At 32.9% G+C, this 22,652-nt stretch overlaps 1 protein-coding gene across 1 annotated transcript; it reads right to left on the bottom strand.

Annotated features, from left to right (window-relative positions):
* Nucleotides 1-5,929: 5,929 nt before the first annotated feature.
* LOC114255774 (Ubiquitin-like superfamily protein) lies at nucleotides 5,930-21,843 on the bottom strand. Its single transcript, XM_028195303.2, has 5 exons — nucleotides 21,283-21,843; nucleotides 21,085-21,184; nucleotides 19,854-19,953; nucleotides 7,730-7,818; nucleotides 5,930-6,487 (listed from the first exon to the last, which is right to left on the bottom strand). Exons 1-5 carry the CDS (start codon nucleotides 21,434-21,436, stop codon nucleotides 6,322-6,324), a joined length of 609 nt encoding a protein of 202 aa, XP_028051104.1. The 5' UTR covers nucleotides 21,437-21,843; the 3' UTR covers nucleotides 5,930-6,321.
* Between the last annotated feature and the right edge of the window lie 809 nt (nucleotides 21,844-22,652).

Here is a 22,652-nt window from a genome sequence, read left to right as displayed (position 1 = left end):
AAATTTTTTTTTTTTTTTTTGTGTTTATGTAGGTAGTTAGGTTTTTTGTGATTAGATGTGATATTTGTGAGAGAAAAAGTGAAATAATTATGGGGTTTGATGTGATATTTTGTTTGGATTTATTTTTTTTTTTGATTTTGTAAAATATTTGTCTTGTAATAAAAAAATCAAAAAGAAAACCTAAAAACCTAGTTCCCAAACACTGCCATTTGATTGAATTTTTTAAAAATATTTTTTAGAAAATTATATTTTTTTTTGTATTCTGTATTTTTTTTTTATTGAAATTTATTTAATATTTTAAGTAATTTTTTAAAATTTTAAACATACTTAATATAAATACGCTTAAAAAGTATAATTTTTATGAAGAAATTTTTTAAAAAATTCATTAAATATAAAAAATATAAAAAATATATATCAAAATTCAATATATTTTTTGAATATTTATTAATTTTTTAAAATATTTTTTCATAAATATTTTACTTTTTAAATACATTTAAGTAAGGTGCATCTAAAAAAGTAAAAAAAAAATGTTTAAAATTTTACAAATATTCACTAAAAATAAAAAAATATATATAAAAAACAATGAACTCAGTTTTCAAAAAACTGAATTCAGAAAATTGAAACTAAATACACTAATATTGTTTTTGTTTTAAGAGATAGAGAAGGGATTTATAAACTTTCTAGATTAGGATGGACCTTGGATGTTGGGATTGAGATAGAGGCCAAAGATTTGGTATTAGAAAATTAGTTCTCCGGCTTTTCTTTTCTTTTTTTTAATGCACTCTGGGCATTTTTTTTTAACATTAATGTTTAATATTTTTGTGTGTTTTGTTAAATAAAAATCATAGTTTTATTTGTTTTATTATTTTATATTTCTTTTATATAAAAATAATTTAATAATCCCACACTAATAACTATTCAAAACAAAAACAATTTTGCTTAATCCTTCACTATCAATCTTTTTCATTCTAGCTCTAAAAACAAGCGGGTGCCGTTTCTGTGTCTTTACTAATTTTTGTTTAGTCCGATTCACATATTGATTAGTATACTAATAAATAACGTGATATAATTTTAAAAATTTTAAATCATATTTTTCAATTGTTTTTTAGTGAATAAATTTTTACAAAAATTAAAATGTATTAAACTTTTTAAATCAGCTCAACGCAGTAAATTTAAAGAATTTCAAATAAACTCTAGACAATGCAAAAATAAGCAAAAAATTAGTCACATTTTTTGGTTTAGATTATTTTTTAAAAATTTAGTTTTTTTTTTTGTGTTTTATTTGAATTTTTTTAATATTTAAAATAAATTTTTTACTTTCTAGATGTACTTAAAAAATAAAATATTTGTAAAAAAAAATAAAAATTCAATAAATACACAACAATGTAAAAATATACTGAATTTTTATATTTTTTTTGTATTTGATGTTTTTTTTTTTTAAATGTATAAATATTATAGTACTTAGGTTAGGTGTATTTTAAAAAAATTAAAAAAAAAATCTTAAAATTTTAAGATATTAAAATTTTTGACTAAAAAAAATATAAAAAATCAAAAAATCAATTTTCTAAAACAAATTTTTTTTTTTTTACTTTTCTTGGTTGTTTTAATTTTTTAAGAATTTTTTTTCTTTACTTTTACCAATTAAAAAATAAAATAAAATAAAAAATATGTGACTTTTTTAAGTGTTTCAGACACCCAAAATATGAATTTTGTGATATTTTGCTTCATGATATTTTAAAGAGTAAATTGCAATAAACCTCTTTAAATTTATGATGTACTTGTACTTTGCTCGCAAAATTTCAAAGCTTAACTGTCAATTATCTTAAAATATTATCTTATTACAATTAATTTTTTATATTAGGTTTTTATTATGGATTTACACAAAAGTAAATGGACAAAATTTAAATATTAAAGACCAAAATAATACAATGCTCATACTTTGAAAAAAAAATGTAATTAACCCTTGCTTATTTTTTAAATGAAGAATATCTAAAAAATAGAGAGTAGAAAAATAATTACAAAGGTGTGGAAATATAATAGATTTTTGTATTAAATTGTGCAACTAAGCCTTGTACTTCAACATTTTATAAGTAATTATTTTGTGTTAATACCATTTTTTTCATATTTGTTGCTTTTTTTAAGATAAAAATAATAACATTAAAAAAAACATTGGACAAAATTCATTAAAAAAAATCTATGTGATATTATTACCATGACACTTTTACTAAATGAGAAATTGTAACACACCCAGGGTGGAATTAGGATTTATGCTAACAATAGCCAAGGTGTATGTATAATAAATATTTAATTTTGATACATTACTAATAGAAGATAATTTCTTATGAAAGAATTGTGAAAAAACAATAATTTACGAGGACAAAAATAAATCTAACAATTTTATTTTTCTTATAAATTCTTTCTACAGTTTTGAATTATTAATAAAACTATTTTGTTGGTTGACAATATCCCGTAAATAAAAAGTATACATGTTTCTCTAATTTTTTAAAACAAAAAACCAAAAAAATTGTGGCATACACCTTTTCTATAAATAAAAATGACTAGATTATATTGATCTATTAAATAGTGTGAGAAATAGTCAAAAATTACATAATTATACATTGTGAAAAAATAATGAAACAGATAGTTAATAAAATGATTTTCAAAAATTATGAGGTAATCTAATATGCATTTTATAGACATCATCAATTGTAGAGGTACTAGTGTAATTTGTTAGAACTTGGGGGGCATGGCATCCCCCATCCCCCAAGTAGTTGGGAAATTCTATTTCCACATATCAAATATTTTCTGTGCACATCATTTCTCAAGGCACACACTTAATGAATTTAAAATCTCATCTTCTACTCAATACACAACTTATTATACCAAAAATGCCTTAATCTCCTTCTTTCTTCAAACCTTAATCCTAACCCTAGCTCACCATTTTTCATTCACCGCCAGCCAACCAACACTGGAAAATTACGCCATCATTGCCATTCTCATCCCTTTACTATCACTAGTCGCCATTACCAGCCCATCCTATCCCATAACATTCTCTATTTACAGTTTAAAAAAAATTGTATAATTTTCCAAACATAAACTGATGTTTTGTGAGTGTGTGCATTAGAGAGAGAGAGAGAGTGGGGTAAATACTTGTGATATTGTTGGTCAACTTGGACGCATGTCTAAGTCTCTAAATTTATGATCGAGTTTGCCAGATTCAATGAATTTCAAGTCCTTCAAGAAGATCACATAATGTTTTAGAATTGCGTCCACTTGCACCATTCCCAAAACTGTCCATTATATTTATCCCTCACTTACTGAGAGGGAAAAATATGGTCTGGATTGGGCCATGGTAATACTAGGCAAATTGTGGGCCGAACACATTTGGGCCGTGGTATCCCGGGTCCACCCAGAAGTGATTTTTGCTCGGCAATGGCAGTGGCATGTGGAACTGGGCTACTTCACCTTGTCGGCACGGAGGTCGGTCAAGTAAGGGTTCCACGGTTTATGCGTTGCGCGGTTGGAAAGCACGCATCCATAGCTCGGTAGGGAGGACTTTGGTTGACCGGTATGACCAATCTCAAGCTTGGCTTCGCCGGAATGCAGTTGAGCATGGCTGGAAAGGAGCTCGGTTGTTGGGGGCACCTGGGCATGAAACGCAGCATGGCCGTTGACAGCTGAGATGCTATAGGTCGGCTGCCGAGCTCCCAATGCATTAGGCTAGCAGTCAGGTTAGGTGATGTTCAGCAAGATTTGTGCTGACAAATGGGATAGCAGAACCACATGTCGAGAGATCACTGGGAGTAGATTTGGGGCGCAGAAGGTATATAAGCAAGTCTGCGCCCTCCATGCTGGACACACAAACATTTGGTAAGAGAAATACTTACACTCAACTCAGTCTTTTCTCTCTCTCTCTCTATTCCTGTGTGTGTGTCTAACTTGATCGTCAGAGGGATTTTCCGGCCACACACCGTTGGGTAGCTCACTGCTGTTGTGTACGCAGGTGATCGGACAGGAATAGAGCTTGGAAGAAAGGAGTGCGGGCTTGCTTGAATATTTGCTCATCGCACACTTACTCACAACTCAAAACATCTAAACCAATTCTTGACTTTCTAAGAAATTATGTAGTAGATCCAAAATTCATTAATCATTCACATTCTAGCTAGCATTCATCGAAACAAAAAACAAAATAATCAACGGGGTACAAAATCTTGCAAAACCCAACATGTGGTGACAATGGCGGTGGAAAAAGTTCACAGGAGGTGGAGGGTAATGACCGCGGATGGCACAATTGTGTTTTAGTTTGAGAATTAGGGTTTAGGTTGAAAAGATGAGAATATTTTAGTATTTTTATTTTAGGATAAAAATGTAATATAAGAAAAATTCATGAAGTGTGTAGATTGAGGAGATTTGGCGTGCGGAAAAAAAAATTTCTTCAGGTAGTTCCATCATGGAGTCAACCTATTTTACTTGTAAAATTTTTCACTACGTTATCATATTATTTGAAGCCACATAAATAATATCAAATCATACTTTAAAATATACTATCATTATTGCATTGCTCTTCTACGTTCTTCCAAATAAAAAGTGTTAGATGCTTCCAAAAAAATTTAAAAATAAAAAAACTAAATATCAGGCTAATTGGGAGTTCTTATAAAAAAAATTATTTTATAACTAAGCAAAGAAAAAAAAAATTGTCCGGTCAATTTTTTTCATCTAATTCCTAGATTGTATGTGAGTCAAATGTATGCAGAAGTTAAAATTTGATATTATAACACAATAAACCACCTAAAATAGTGTATTGAAATTTGATATTTCCCTATGTTTGGTGTCATTTGACATCTTTATTGGTGGAGTCAAATATGACAAAATTTCAAATTTCGGCAATAAGTCATGTTTTTTTGCCTAAAATTTATAAAGAAAATAACATGTCAGAGTTTTTTCCAAAAATTAATTACAAATGTATGATAATCATTATAATTTTACTTTATAACATCTATAAAATTAATCACTAATCTATAAATATTTTTTAAAATTTTATATCCGAATACACAGACATAGAGAGAGATGTTGAGAGTAAAGATGAATGTGTTACTATCTTTATGGGTGTATGGTTCTTACAACATGATACTTGCTATGTATTCCCATTACATGAACCTAAGTAACATTAGAAATTATTGTATTTCTTACTATCGTATTGAGATATGTAAGAAAATAAAAACAAGTGAAAGAAGGATAATATTTCTTGGGTGTGTGTATTTTATTTTAGGCATTCTCAGTATTATAAATATTTTATAATTCATGGGTTTGTTTCTCACAAAATCTCATTAGTTTTGGTAAAAAAAAAAAATAAGCGGAGTTCTCTTTTATCACCATTTATTTTATTTTCTTGCCAAAATTCCCGATCCAAACGAACTAATTCTAGATGGGGCTTGCATCACACCAACTTTAAATCTATATCATACAACTCATTTTGGATAATTTTTAAAATAATTTTTCACGATCCTTAGCATTTTTAATTTTTTTTCTCACCACACAATCCAAATGGGGTGTAGGCGTCTTGTCAAATGAAATCTGTGCTAATCACTTATAGAGATGTTGAGAGTATGACTAGCTAACAATTTTTGTGCCTTTACAACCTATCAACAATAGCTTAGGTTACAAAGTAGGAGAATTTATTTATTAAAAAAAAAAAAAAAAAAAAAAAACCCACTTGTATCAGTTGATTTTCAAGGATTCATATAACTGATGTTAATTTAATCAGTTTTTTTTTTTTTTTTTTTTTTGTTGTTGAAGAAACAGCCTTATTAATCAGTTAAGTTGTAGTTTAGTATAGGAATTCATCCAAATGCCATTAATTTAATCAGCAATTCCATAAGAAACACATACTAGTTAGTCCGGAAAAACCTCAAAAGTCAGCAGAGAACACTAATAAAAACCAACATTTCATAAATGGAGGATAATAGTACTGTTACAAAAATTTCAGATCTTATTCCTGTCAAAGACACGTTGTGCAAAACCATCTAGCAAAACATATAAAGTAGAACTTCATGGGACGATAATCATTAGCTATTAGCTCTCATCTATGTTCTTCTCTTCCTAACTGGGACAAATTTTGTTTCCTCCGGGTAGAGAATAGATTAGCGGACTCAATCAGGACAACTTGGTAAATAAGTCCCGGTCCAGTAATCAAATTTCACATCTAGGCTACATATACCCTGCCACAGGAGCATCTGACAACAAAAATGTCAAACATGCTTCACTATTTTCTATCAATGTTAGTTACATGTGAAGCTGAATCATTTTGGGTCAGGCTCCATATCAATGCAGGGAAATTCTCAAAGAATGACTCCTTCTTCCCATAGATCCCTTTCTTGTCGAACTTCTCAAATTGGAGAATGAGAGCCGACCATTCAAGAAGCGAGTCAATTTGAATTTTGGCACCAGAACTTCCTCCTCATCTTCATTTGTACTGGTCTGCTCTCCCCTGTTAAACAACACCATTAGTTCCATTTCTCTGCAAGCAGAGAAAATACTCACAAAAATACATGGTACTTTTCTCCAAGACACCGGACAACCAATAAAAGGGTAACTTTTGACAATTTTTTTTGGTGCATGTCCGACTGAATATGTATCTTTATGTACTAGTGTCCTATGTCAGATACACTTTTTGTCGGTCAATTTATTTCAAGTATATATATTCTTTTTGTTCAATTGCGAATAAAACCAGAGAAAATCAAATCAACAAGACATGGCTTGGCAATATTGTCAACATCCACTACAGATGGAGATCAAATCCAACTTCAAATGAATAATGATTAGGAGAGGCTCTCAACCTCTCTGGCAAAGCTCACCAATATGGATGTCACTAGCATAGTTCACATGTAGTCTTATATAAATATAATTTTTTATAATACATTGGGTCATATATATAAGAGAGAACCAAATAAATTTCTTCATCCTTCAGTTGAAAATGGTCTTTCTACGGTAATTTAATAAACACAATGGAAAACATTTAAGGCCCACAAAAAACCTCCCATAATTTGATCCACAATGATGTGACATAATACATGTTAATTTTTGAGTTGTCATATACTCAATTGTGTAAGGCCTACTTCTCTTGCCACATCATTGTGGGTAAATTTAAGAATCCAAATTGTGGGTCTCGAGCATAAAGCACAATAGCAATGCAAAAATAAATTCCACACAACAATTCTTCTCTTGAAATCACGAATGCCATTGGGTAAAGCTTTCATAGTTTTCAAATCCACTTCTCAACGGAAGCCAGTTTGTTAACTGACACTTTCGTTTGAAGACAACCGATGATATAAAAAATGGTATCTAGTGTTTGAATAAATATTCAACACTGACAGTTTGATTATTCTGTTTCTTTTTTATCTTCTTCGATCAAAACAGTTTTCCTCACTTGGCGTTTTATGATTGTTTGTCCATTCAACTACACAATTCTCCAATGGTCATTTAACCAGAAAGAAGACGAATCCATTTCTTTGATTTCTTAGTTGGAATGATAAAGGAAAACCGTGGCAGCCTAGGTAGAAATGTCCACGTCAAAACACTAAGTAATTGTGTAGGGAGCTCTAGCATAATCTTTGCACAAACTTCCTTTTCAAAATCATGACATATGTGTCAATTATTAATTATTTTGTGGGCAAGTATGACCATCCACGTGTGAACCATGAAAAATAAGAGCCAAGCAGAAAATTCTTACATTGAGCACTGTTTGGAAGCACCCCTGATGTTTTTAGATCGTTGTTTCACTGGTCTATAGTTAATGGACATATTCCGAATAAATTTAAGCTGCATTTTCCATTAATCAAAATGTTAGAAGATTGTCAACAGCAGATCATAACCCATCTAATATATGGAAGAGAACACATTCAGTGAGCTTCTAGAGCAAATTCAAAATAAATTTTTTAACAATATAAATAAATAAATAATAACAACATAAGAATAATTACCGAGACTTAACAAGAAAAGGAAAAGTGAAAAATATTGAAGGTAAAAGAAAAAGACAAGCTGCAGAATCAAAAGACCAAAATAGAGAGGATAATGAAACCACTAAACATAGGCCGATCAAAAAAAGAAACCACTAAACATAGCTTTCAGTTCACTGACTCATCAACCCAGAAGTATAACTTGCCAGCATAAGATTAAGAAGTCAAAGATGGAACCATCACATAGCAAATCAAATAGGTTATACGGAATCTTGCATCATCCACCAAATGATACAAGGAATCTTGCATTTCAACCAAAAATTAATAAGACAACTTTGACGAAAAATAGATAGAAAATTAGAATAGGCCTAATCTCAAGTGCCAAAATGAAGGAGAAGATGAAATTAGAGAATCCAGCGGAGAACTACATCACTGCTTGAAGTTGCATAACATTAAAACATTACCCATAGTAGTTCTGTCAGCTACTTTTGATGTCTACAAATATAAGGCTTTATCTAGAAAGTTCTAAGACCAAAAATCAAGTGGGAGAAGACAAAAAAAAAGGTTTAATTGGTGGTAAGCTCAAGAAACAAACGCCTTTGAATATTTGACAAGTTTTGTCAACGATTTGCAAGTAAAATTCCAATAGTTAGGATAGGATACTAGTATAAGCAAAGTGTAAGCCTACGTATAAAAGGGATAGATTTAAACAAATGGGATAAAGAGAACTTCAAGGAAACACTAAAAGTTACAAAAATGAGGCAAAAAGAAAAAGGTGGGAGGGTTAATTTTGTTCAATAAGGTGCGAGGTTTACTGCATCAGTAGAACCAGCAAAGTATTTCAAGTTTAAGGTGTTGAAAAATTTGAATTAAAATTTACTCCAACGGTTGTGTCTCTTGAGATGAAAGGGTGTGCCCTTTTGAAGGATTACAACCTTTCTGAAGAGTCACATAGATGTCTATATATTCCATCTCCCTCACTTCATTTTGGATGGTGATTTGTCATTTTCTTCTTCACTTTGCATTATTCTTCATATTTCCTGAGTCTAATTTTTCTAAAAAGAGAGTACATTTAAGGAAATATCCTGCATCGGGATAGGTAGCTTTTGGTTTTGAACCTTCCTCAGTGAAAGTGTATCGGACTTACTAGCTAGTCAGTGGACATGATGCCTTGAACTGTTCAACCGTTTGTGTAAGCCAAGACAATAGAATTCATACAGAATATCTCCAGACACAGTTTAGTTCTCACGGTTGTTCAAAACGCCATTGGTCATAAAGCAAAAGTTCTTGAACTTGACTTTTCAGAACCAAACATGGGATCAACCAGATTTTGGTTGGGTGTCTTCAATCTTTATTTTGCACATTAAATATATTTTTTCCATATAATGAGATCCAATGGTAGTAGCATATAAACACCATCCCCAAAAAATAAAATAAAATAAAATAAAAAATAAAAAAAATTGGAATTTATTCTGATGTGAAGAAAGTCCCAAGTGGTTATCAACACCTTGATAAATAATTTACTAGACTGATGTCCATTTAAAATGCACCATATATCAAATTGATATATAAACAATATCAATTAGATTTTGTATTCTGATTAAATCAAAAAACAAAACATATATAGTTTAGGGGGGGGGGGGGGACTGCATAAAATAACCCAATTAAACAAAATAATTTTGGTTATAAAAATTTGTATAACCCAATACATTAATGACATTTCAATACTAATTGAAACACATAAATTTTTACAAATTTCAAAAAGTTGATCTCACGATCTGATCTGCGTCAACCAGATCTCACCAAAAACACCAAAACACATGTCGAAATGGACTTCTTTGGTCAAGGATTTACCTTCCGGGTAGTTATCCTCACAAAAATGGCATTGGCGATGCCTTGTCTGTGAAAGTGAATTCATTGAAAACCCAAATACAAACAGAATGCAAATACACACTACATCTTGAAGATTGTTGTTCTAGCCACTAGCAATTTCTTGCAAAATCAATGGCGATGACCACCAAAGACCACACCCCTATCGAAATCAAGGCACCACAGCCCCGCGTCGCCATTGATTTCGCTTCAGACGAATTGGGGAAAGAACAAAGAGTCCCCTTCTTCAGACCCTTATCGCAGAGGAAAGAGAACACATGGATCATCCCTCTTGTCCACCTTATTATTAACCTTTCTAGTGTTATCTTTGTTGGAATTCACTTTAGAGCAAGAATTTGGACCACTTAGAATTGGGATTATCTACGTATTCTCTACTTTTAGTGGTAGTTTTGTGGCATCATTACCCAAACACATGCGTAAACAATAATTATATTTTCCCAAAACCCATAAACATGATCGATTCTGTCTTAAGGTTGTTGGAAAAATAGTACCAACTATAAAGGAAATATAATTTAAAAATATGTAAAAAGTTTTTGGGCAAAACCAAAACTGAAATAAATTGACAAAACAACGGAACAAAACTTACAGTACATAAACAAATAAAACCTGATCGAGTCGAGTGTGTGACACTCTTTCCTTAAGACAGATTCATCCTCCCACCGGTGCTTAGAATTTAATGGACGTCTATCTTCCAGGATACAATAATCAATATCTTACACTAGCAGCACTACTATTGCAAGCCTAGTGAATTTCGTTGTGCATGTACTCTCTTAATAGAACACAAGGCCCATAGCATAGAGATATAGATAGACGGTGTTTTCAACATAAACTGCACGCATTATTTAAGCAATCAACAAGTAACAACAAGAATCTAGAGGAAACCATTAAAAATGCATATCCATAAACATACATGAGAGGCAAGGTTCTGAAAAGCGGTTGCGGTCGCCGTAATGGTGGCGGTGGCGCGGTTGCGGTTGCGGGGGTGTAAAGGCCGTAGTGTAACGGTTGCGGTAACCGGAACTGTGAATTTTTTTATTTTTCGCACAATTTGAAAAAAATTTACCGATACGCATATTTTTTTTCCATGATCATATTTATTGGTTTAAAAATAAATATTGATCAATTTTTGTAAATTTTTAAGTATGATCCAATATATTTCATATTTTTAAATCACCACAAACTAAGTTTTTTACATTTTATTTTAATAATTAATGACTTTATATTATACAAAAAATCAATCACTAACTATTATATATAAGATAAATAATGACAAAAGAAAGAGAAAAGAGCCTAAATATATATATATATATATACACACATATTTTTTTTGATAAATAAAAATATAATTCATTGTAGAACAATTTGATCCACTCTTGCAGAGACTCGAACCGCCAACCTCCCGCACCATAAACCTTATGCGCCACACTCTTCCCATTACGCCTCTATAACACCACATTATTTTCAAACAATATATAAATAGACACACACAAACAAAATGGTTGAGTGGTAGCAGCTGAATAGAATAGTATAGGTCTTACAGTTTCAACAAATCAAAAACATGTTCTTCATCTTCCCTCTTCTCTCTCTCTATCTCTTGCTCCTCCATTTTCTCTCTTTATCTTCCCTCTTCCTTCTATACCTCTTCCCCATTTTCAGCTTTTTTTTTTGTGTTTTTTTCGAAAGAAACAGTTTGAACTGTTACGTAACGGTGCGTAACAGGTTGTTACGGCACCGTTACGACCGCTACGGCTGACACACCTGTGAATCTCAAACACACTGCAAAAGCGGCCGTAACGGGTGGCAGTAACTGCCAAAACCGTTACATAATGGCGTTACGTATCGATTGCGGCCGCTTTTTAAAACCTTGATGAGAGGGTAATTTGTAAACAAATTGGGCCGAGCTAGGAAAGTCTTCTTTGGAAGTTGGGCCGCGCAATGGGCCGAGATAAAGGCTGGTGTAGCTCGGTCTTCGGACGAGAAGACATCTCATATTACGGATTTGGGCTGAACTATGGGCCGAGGTGTTTGGGCTTCGCAAGTTGGACCTCGTCCTTGTTAGTTCGGTCGGAGACTGCTGCAGTTAGCTCGGTCTAAACAGACAAAACCGAGGTATCAGTGGGGGGAGAACCGAGCTAAAGGATAGCTCTGCAGGGCGTCATCTCAGTGTCAAGACTGACAGTGGTGCTTAAAGTATTACTGAGCCGAAATAACCTGGTTGACCGCAATGTCAGCCGAGGTAAATGAGGTAACATCAATGGCGAGGGCCGAGCTGTGTGGCATTCGATAGATTGGCTTTCGATCACACGGTCCGAATGGCAGGGGACAGAGATAAGACAGTTCGGTCAGAAATGTATAACCGAGGTAAAGGGTTCAACCATCTCACTTGGCTTGCAGTGATGAGACTCCTAGTAGGACTCTGCTAAGGAGAGTTAGAGTCCTACTGGGATTGTGCAAACCATCTCACTTGGTTGGTAGTGAGTATGAGTATGACTCCTAGGAGGACTCTGCTAAGGAGAGTAAAGTCCTACTAGTATTGTGCAAAACCATCTTACTTGGTTAGTAATGAGTAGGGTGTGTGATTCCTAGGAGGACTCTCATAGGGAGAGTAGGAATCCTACTAGGATTGTGCCAAAATAAAGTCTATAAAAGCTCATAACCAGACCTATGGACAGGTATCCCAATTCTTACTCTAGAATACACAGAGTTTATTGTCTATTGTCTAGTTGCTGACTTAAGCATCGGAGGGGTTTCCGACACACACCCGCTGGCTAGCTCATGTTTGTGTTTTCGGGAAGTAAAGCGATGACGTTTGGAGAAGCGCAAACTTGATCAACAGGATCATACGAGAAGAATTATTTCGTGCTCGTACAATACACAAAGTCTATTAGAACAAATCTGGTTATAAGCATCAGCCTAAAATTTGTCTTAAAGAACTAGGTAGATAAAACAATAGCAGTTTTCTGTTTGTAGGGCAGTTACAAACTGCCGTTTAAAAAAAACAAAGTACCACAAAAGTCACAACTGTTGAAACCATAAAACAGTTATTAAAATTTGAAAGTTGTGATTGGTTTCTCTGTTTCTAACGACGGATTCAAAGGCATTAACACATCGGCCAAATTACATTGACCCACCAAAAACCAAATCAATTATAGCATACAAAATGTAATGGAGAGAGAGACAAAGAAGCGGTGGACCCAATCTCCGAGTCGGCGTTCCGAAACTCATAGTTGGACCGCCGTCGAGTCTGAGTGAATGTGTTGGCGTCACATCCACCATGAACAACAACCCGAAATGCCTCGCCGATGTCGGCCCTAGCTTCATGTTCTCATACTTGACAGACTCACTCATTCTCATAATCATCTCCTTCTTGCCCTTCAAAGACGCGACAAGAACTTATTTGAGGCCATGCAAAAATTTGTTCAAAACGCCATTGGTCATAAAGCAAAAGTTCTTGAACTTGACTTTTCAGAACCAACATGGGATCAACCAGATTTTGGTTGGGTGTCTTCAATCTTTATTTTGCACATTAAATATATTTTTTTCATATAATGAGATCCAATGGTAGTAGCATATAAACACCAATAGGGGTGATTTCGATAGGGGTGTGGTCTTTGGTGGTCATCGCCATTGATTTTGCAAGAAATTGCAAGTGGCCAGAACAACAATCTTCAAGATGTAAGTGTGTATTTGATTTCTGTTTGTATTTGGGTTTTCAATGAATTCACTTTCACAGACAAGGCATCGCCAATGCCATTTTTGTGAGGATAACTACCCGGAAGGTAAATCCTTGACCCTTTTTAAGTTTTCAAACAAACAAACAAAACCCAGATCTCGATTTGATCAAAGAAGTCCATTTCGACATCTGTTTTGGTGTTTTTGGTGAGATCTGGTTGACCCAAATCAGATCGTGAGATCAACTTTTTGAAATTTGTAAAAATTTGTGTGTTTCAATTAGTACTGAAATGTCATTAATGTATTGAGTTATACAAATTTTTATAACCAAAATTATTTTGTTTAATTGGGTTATTTTATGCAGTTTTTTTTTTCCCCCTAAACTATATACGTTTTGCTTTTTGATTTAATCAGAATACAAAATCTAATTGATATTGTTTATATATCAATTTGATATATGGTGCATTTTAAATGGACTTCAGTCTAGTAAATTATTTATCAAGGTGTTGATAACCACTTGGGACTTTCTTCCCATCAGAATAAATTCACAATTTTTTTTTTTTTTTTTTTTTGGGATGGTGTTTATTGGTGTTTATATGCTACTACCATTGGATCTCATTATATGGAAAAAATATATTTAATGTGCAAAATAAAGATTGAAGACACCCAACCAAAATCTGGTTGATCTCATGTTGGTTCTGAAAAGTCAAGTTCAAGAACTTTTGTTTTATGACCAATGGCGTTTTGAACAAATTTTTGCATGGCCTCAACATATGTTCTTGCTGCGTCTTTGAAGGGCAAGAAGGAGATGATTATGAGAATGAGTGAGTCTGTCAAGTATGAGAACATGAAGCCAGGGCCGACGTCGGCGAGGCATTTCGGGCTGTTCATGGCGGATGTGACGCCGACATATTCACTCAGACTCGACGGCAGTCCAACTACGAGTTTCGGAACGCCGACTCGGAGATTGGGTCCACCGCTTCTTTGTCTCTCTCTTCATTACATTTTGTATGCTATAATTGATTTAGTTTTTGATTTTTGGTGGGTCAATGTAATTTGGCCGATGTGTTAATGCCTTTGAATCCGTAACGGAGAAACCAATCACAACTTTCAAATTTTAATAACTGTTTTATGGTTTCAAGAGTTGCGCCTTTTGTGGTACTTTGTTTTTTTTTTAAAGGCAAACAGAAAACTGCTATTGTTTTATCTACCTAGTTCTTTAAGACAAATTTTAGGCTGATGCTTATAACCAGATTTGTTCTGATAGACTTTGTGTATGTTTATGGATATGCATTTTTAATGGTTTCCTCTAGATTCTTGTTGTTACTTGTTGATTGCTTAAATAATGCGTGAAGTCTATGTTGAAAACACCGTCTATCTATATCTCTATGCTATGGGCCTTGTGTTGGATGTTAACTGTAATTTCTTTACTGCAGAACATATATAAAACTTTCGTTAGTGCAAAATACTTTGACTTGAAAGGGCTGGTTCCGCATTATATAGACCTGTTCCTTGACGGAAGGTATTTGTAAACAAGTCAACATGATGCTCTAAAGATCTTGACAAGATATATTTTTACTTCCATATTGAAAAAAAAAAAAAAAATGCTCTTGAAAGGATGGAAAAATTGTTCACAAATCACTAAAGATGCTGGTATAAAAGTCAGCAACTTTTGGAGATGGTGCCTAGCATCCCTCAAGATAATCATGTATCAATAATTTGTTGATGACTATTATTGATGTCACTTACATGGGTGTTTTAATTAATTTAGAATGAGTTTTATGACATATGTAACTAACCTTTTTGTTTGATAAGTGGCTGTTCTGAGAAAGTCAATCACTATTCAGAGATATCAAACATATATAGTATTTTGATTTTGACGACTTGTGGACATCATGTAGTCATGAAATTATTATCGAAAATTGTGTGATATATGTGTTAATTTTTATTTATTTATTTTTTGACTGATTTATTTTCAGTGCGAAGTCTGGGATTTAAATAAAATTTTGTTTAAAAGTTTGTTAAATTTTAATTAATTTCTAATTGTGATGATGACATATCAATGGATCTCTTTTGAAATATTATCCGTGTAATTTGATTGTGGCAGTAAAATTCTTGTAACATCAAAGCAATCATTAACACTGAAAAATTTAAACATGATATTTTAAATAATGGTGTTGTTCCATTTAATTGAAAATAGATTGAGGAATCTTTTGTGTTGATTGTTATTTGTTAATAATCAATTGAAAGTTATTTTTAAAGTAACTTGGAATTTTTGTGAAATAGGATGTCTTCTGTCTTTATTTCACTTGTCTGGAAATGAATCATGTTGTTTGTGCTAATTTATATATTATCACAAATGTGGGGGAGAGAGATTAATTGGACAATTATGATTATGTTTGATTTGTTAATCTTGTCCATGTCTACATATGCTGTAGAGCTGACAATTTATGATGTCATTGATATCAATCTTGTCCATGTCTACATATGCTGTAGAGTTGACAATTTATGATGTCATTGATATCAATTTGGTATGTGGTGTATTATAATAGATGTCAATTATTTATCAAAGCATTGATAAAAATTTGAACTTATGTGTTTTGACATAAAAGGAATTATGATTATTCTTTGGAATAATGACTAAAATTGGTATTGTGATTGATAACTCCATAATGAAATATTATATGAGTTAAAATATTTCATGGGCGAAAGACACTTTGGTAATTGTCGATATAGTCAACAATACTGGATGACAAATAAGATGTAAATGTATTTATACAGTGATATTTATATTCCATGTTGAGATTGGAATTAAGGGTTGCAGTAAACAAAAAGAAATTTATCATGACTAAAGAAATGTTATTTGACAAAGTGTTGTGGTCACAACCGGTATTAGTCATTTCTTTTTTGTACTGCAAAAGCAAGTTATAAAGTCTAATTATTTTTTAGACAAATTAGTATTGTGATTATATTCACAAAACAGTTTACATCTTGTTATTTAGTTCAAACACGCCAATTAATGATATATTCTGATTTACCTCAGAATTGTGTGGGTGTATTAATATTTTTGTGTAATTATACACTAGCAAGAGAAATTAAGCTTCCTTGGAATGCTTAAAATGTGGGGGTGCTTGGAGTATTTTACCAAAATAACGGTTCCGATTGTAGGTCCACAAAGAATCTCAATTCTTTCTATAGGACAAAGTTGGAGTAGAAGCAAAAATGGTTTCATTAACTCTTAAAGAACAACAACTCTATGATTATTATTTTAAATTTGAAAATGGGAGTGACATAGAGTAATAGTAAGTCTCGATGTAATCAAAGACTTAATACCGTAGGACATTTGCTTTCTGTTGTGAATATTGTCTAAGAATAATATAATGGATCCATTAATGATATATAATTGAGAAGGTCAAACGAAAAAATAGCGACTGCTAAATAAAAAGTTTGACCAGAGAGCCAATGAGGGGAAGTTCATCGAGGGGAATGTGATTAAAGCCTAATACATCAGAGTCATCATTATGGTAACCCTACTTAGATGACTGGAGATCCCAAGAACTAAATTCAAAGGGACAACTAAGTTATGTGTGGCTCGCCAGAAATCACTGAAGGAGTCTATCTCCTATCCATTCCTATGATGAGAGTGATATCTACAACATGTGTTGTATGTAGGGGACTTAGGGTAAGCTATGCTTTTAATGATCACTTATATCTAGAAAACCCTAGAGGGGTATCTTTTAAAAGGAGTATTTAAGAGACTCGAAATAAGGATCACCTATATGAGTGCGAAAGGGCTGCTTCTATGAGAATTGATAAGGCAAAATTTTCTAAAGCACTCATGAAACACCAGGACCTGCCCAAGGCCAAAACGGGCACAACCGTGAGAACTAAACTGTGTCTGGAGATATTCTATGTAAATTCTATTGTCTTGGCTTACACAAATGGCTGAACAGTTTAAGGCATCACGTCCACTGATTAGCTAGTAAGTCCGATAGACTTTCACTAGGAAAGGTTCAAAACCGAAAGCTACCTATCCCGATGCAGGATATTTCCTTAAATGTACTATCTTTTTGTCTGCATGTTGTTGCATGTCCTTTCCGTAAATTTCATTCATATGGGGGATTGTTGGAAAATTTGAATTAAAATTTACTCCAATGGTTGTGTCTTTTGCGATGAAAGGGTGTGTCCTTTTGAAGGATCACAACCTTTCTGAAGAGTCACATAGATGTCTATATATTCCATCTCCCTCACTTCATTTTGGATGGTGATTTGTCATTTTCTTCTTCACTTTGCATTATTCTTCATATTTCCTGAGTCTAATTTTTCTATTAAGAGAGTACATGCACAACGAAGTTCGCTAGGCTTGCAATAGTAGTGCTGCTAGTGTAAGATATTGATCGTTGTATCCTGGGAGATAGACGTCCATTAAATCCTACGCACTGGTGAGAGGATGAATCTGTCTTAAGGAAAGAGTGTCACACACTCGACTCGATTAGGTTTTATTTAGGCCAAGTTTGGCTACAAAGAAAAAAGTGCACTTATTTCATCTTTTTATCTTTTTTGGGTCACATCAATCAACATCTCCTCTCTACTTTTTCTACACATAATACAAAAAAAGTCAAAAAGTGCACTTATTTCGTCTTTCCAAACTAGGCCTTATTTATGTACTGTAAGTTTTGTTCCGTTATTTTGTCAATTTATTTCAGTTTTGGTTTTGCCCAAAAACCTTTTACATATTTTTAAATTATATTTCCTTTACAAGTCAGGCTTTGGAAGCGATGAGGAAAACCCTCATGAATTTTTTTTAACAGGAGACGTGGCCCAGAAAGCAGAGCTTGAAGGAGTTGAATTTGATTGCATAAAAATAGTGCGCTTAAAAATTCTCTGCTTTAGCTGAAATCAAATTCATCTTTTACAATATATAATTCAATCACTTTCAACATAGAAATGAAAAATATGCATTACTACCTGTTCAGTGAACAATTACGTTATGACTTATATCAGAGCATCTCCAATGGTCAAAGCCAAATGGCTTGCTACAGTGCACTAAAACCAATTTTTGGCTATGTCACTCCAATGGATACTTGCCTTTTTGGCCAAAGTATTAGCCAAATTCAACTATTCTGTGTTAAAGTCATGAAAATTGGGATGATTTTAACCCAACCCAGTGTTTTAAAAAGCGCGCTTAGGCGCGCGCCTAAGCTTGAGGCGCAGTGAGGCGCAGCCTTGCGCCTCGAACAGGTTGAGGCGAGGCGCAAGAGGTGAGGCGCAGCTTAGGCGCTGAGGCGAGGGCTTTTTTTTGAGGCGCGAGGCGCGGGCTTCATGGGCTTTACCTTTTTTTTTTTTTTTTTGAAAAAAAAAATAAAAAAGTGCTTTTTTTTGTGGGCATGCCTATAGGGATTCAAAACTTTTCAATATAAAATGACTAAATGTGGTCAAAAGAGAGCAAAAAGTGATACCTATTATATAATATATAATATACTTATATATAATATAAAATATATAATTGATTCATATATATATATATATAAAATATTATATAATACCTATAATATCTATTATATAATATATAATATACTTATATAATATATAAAATAGAATATATACTTATTTACAGTAATAAAAAAAATAAACATATGTATGTAAAATAAAATAAAAAAAATTAATTAAAACTCGTTATGTAAAAAATATAATAAATAAATAAAATAATATATATATTAAAAAAATTAATTATTTTTTTTCTTCTTCTCTTCTCTTATTAAAAAAATTAATAATATACATATTAAATACTTTCTATGTTGAAAATTGTGTTATATTAATATTTTGCTTAACTTTTATAACTTGCGCCTCGCTTTGGTGAGGCGCGCGCCTCGCCTCGCGCCTCGGCGCTCAGGCTCCAGGTGACCTTGGCGCCTTGATGCGCCTAGGGCTTTTTAAAACACTGACCCAACCCAATCAGATCCAACCTTTGGCAGCAAGATGGCTTTGCCAAACCTTGAGCCAAATTTGGCTTAGGGTTTGGCTTTGCCATTTTTTAGCTAGAGCAATGGCACACTATTAGAGCACCAATTTTGTGAAGCCTAGCCATTTTTTGCCTTTGGCATGACCAATGGCACGACCATTCGAGATGCTGTCATACCTAGCATTTAGAAACTTGCAGAAAAAGGCCCACTAGTGATAGGCCCCAAGTTGTTGCTAATGTCATAATGTCCAACCATAAGAGATTAGGAAGCGTTTTAAGTCACATAAGACAAGAAAAATGACCTTCTAATCACAAATCACAAATAAACAAAGTACACAAAAGCAACATAAATATGACTAGTATGTAAAGCTAACCTGATCACCATCTTTGATCCCAAAGTTTCGAATATAAACCTTGTCATTGATAAGCTTCTGACCTTCATAGCACAAACAGAAGTGTCCCCATACATGTGACCTACCCACATCAAGTTCAAAGGTGGTATAATTAGTGGTGTAATACCAGAAAATTTTCCAGATAAAAGCACCATTCTTAAAAAAATCAATCAGTAGTATTTGGATGTCCCATATCTTGATTGAATTTGTTCTCCCCCCATATAATATTTTTTTTCTTGAAATCCATTTTCAATGAAATTTCAGGCAATAATAACAATAAAATATTAAAATGATAAACACTATGGCAAACTTTATTGATAGATTCAATTCATATGGGAGGAATAAAAAATGTAACATCGTCAAATAGAAAAATTTAGACGCATAATCATTCATTTTTTTGTTTTTTTTTTTTTGTTCGTTAGTGGGAAATTTGGCTTTTTTTAGCTTCTTTTTTTTTATTATTATTATAGCCAAAAACAAATTTTTATTTTGCTTTTTGCTTTATGGAAAATGTTGGAGACCCGAAAAAATGTTCTCACTGACCCACAATGATGTAGCATGTTAAGTGTCAACTTTTGATTTGTCACGCACTGTATTATATAAGGCCAATTCCCCTGCCCCATCATTGTGGGTGAATTTTGAAATCTAAATTGCGGGTCCTTTAGCATTTCTCTTGGTTTATTTAGCCAAAAAGGTAGCTTATTTAGCCTCCGTTTGGCAAGAAAAAGCCCAGGCTTTTTTGGCTAAAATAGCCACAAAAAACAAAATAGGCTATTTTAGCTACAAAAAACAAAACATCAAATCCAACCCATAATCATTACAATCCTCTCTCACAAAAAAAGTCAAAAAAGCCAAAAAGTCAAAAAGCCCTTCCCAAACTAGGCTAAAATAGCCCAGGCTAAAATAGCCAAAAAGCCAAAAAGCCAACCCACTTCCCAAACGGAGGCTTAGCCCAACCCAAATAGGGAACCAATTGATTGTTAACATGTACCTACATAAACATATACACAAATTGTTCCACATATATTTGTAAAATAAGAAAAACTGATTATCTATGATTTGTAATTAATTGTAGTTAATACTACTATAATAAAGGCTGTTTTTGAAATCGTAGGGGGGCGATCGCCCCCTCTTGCCCCCTTCTAGGTCCATCTTTGCACCTATTGTACAATTATTGAGACAACAAATTGTTCTACATATTTGTAAACCATACCATGAAATCTTGCCTTCACAATCCTTTTGCGACAAACTAAAAATTTCCTCCACCGCCTGCTTAAGATCCGCTATCGTGGCATTTCTCGCAACATTAACTTCTACACAATCAAAATCAAAATCAAAATCGAATCCACACCCAAATAATGATAACAATAACAACAACAAAAGCAATAAAAAAAAATCACATTTTGATTACCAAAGGAAGAGCCATCCAATTTGAGAATAGAGAGATTGAGGAGCTGTTGAGGAAGCCTGTGATATGACAGACTCAGAAGATTGTTAAGAGACAACTGATCCAACACCCTAAAGCTTTGATCTTCCTGCTCAATACCTGGCATAATCTTCACCATTTTCTCACTTTCTTTTCACAATCAAAACCCTAGTTAGTTGTTCCCTTGTTGCTTCAGAGAGAGAGAGAGAGAGTGAGAAACATTTTTCTGGTTTTTGATCTGCGCACTGGGTTTTGCTTTGAAAGTGGAGACCGTTACCAAGGACACGAATGTCTGTGTGAGAGTGTGAATTTTATTATATACTCTCAGCCATTTTTACTCGCTTACATGGGATGACATCTGGAAAAAATTTACACGTGGCATCTGATTTTCAGCGGGTACTTCTAGATGCGAGTATTTTTTGGCCAATCTGTACGGGGTCTCCCCGTTTGAAACGGCTTTGAAATTTTTTGGTGGTCAATAATACGCTTTTGAGGAGAAAAAAATTGAAAATTTGTTAGTGACAAAACAACGACAGCTTTTGCTGCATCCAAAAAAAATAAAAATAAATAAATAAATAAATAAAAGAAGAAGGATAGCTTTGATCCTGTTATAAAATTTTAAACTTATATTTAAACTTATAAATCTTTTGTTAATTTTATGTGATTAATTTATCCTTACAAATTCAAATACACAAAACACTCCTCTACCCATCTCTCTCTCTCTTTTTGTTCCTCTCTTTATCTCTACAAATTTTAAGCCTTGTTTATCATCTACTATATAATCCATCTTTTTATCTTTTTATCTTTTTTTCATCACATCACCTCTATACTTTTTTGCACATCTTTTCGTAAAAAGACAAAAAATGTACTTTTTTTAGTACACCCCAAACCAACCCTAGATTTTTTTACTTTTTCGTTTAGAAATTTCAGAGCAACAAAGTTAGAAGATTATCTACTATCATCAAATATCGATTCAGTTGAAATATTCTTCAAATTTGAAGAAGTGAAATAGTGAAAATAAGAGCTCTCGTTGCAAGTGGTCTTCGACGAGCTCTTGAAGATTACTTCGTTTCTTGATACTCTGAGGTTTGCAAAACTATGATTGACGTGTTATAGATCGACTCAATGATTCGAGACTTTTTATATTCAATTATTTTTTATCCTAATTTTTAAAGGAATCTTTTCAGTTTCGAAACTCTTATTTTTTATTTCGATTTCGATTTCAATTTCAACATTGATTTTGATATCATTGTTCTCAGATATAAAGTTCATGAGAATGAAATCACCTATTTAATCTCATGCTCTAATTTTTTTTTTCCTTCTCAGTGTTCTTAGTTTTTAAACTGGGAAAAACT

This window comes from Camellia sinensis, chromosome 15 (genome assembly GCF_055761805.1).
Source record: "Camellia sinensis isolate YWXY chromosome 15, ASM5576180v1, whole genome shotgun sequence".
In the NCBI taxonomy this organism is placed as follows: domain Eukaryota; kingdom Viridiplantae; phylum Streptophyta; class Magnoliopsida; order Ericales; family Theaceae; genus Camellia; species Camellia sinensis.
Note: the sequence above shows the minus strand (reverse complement) of the source record. Positions and strands in the feature narration are given on the sequence as shown.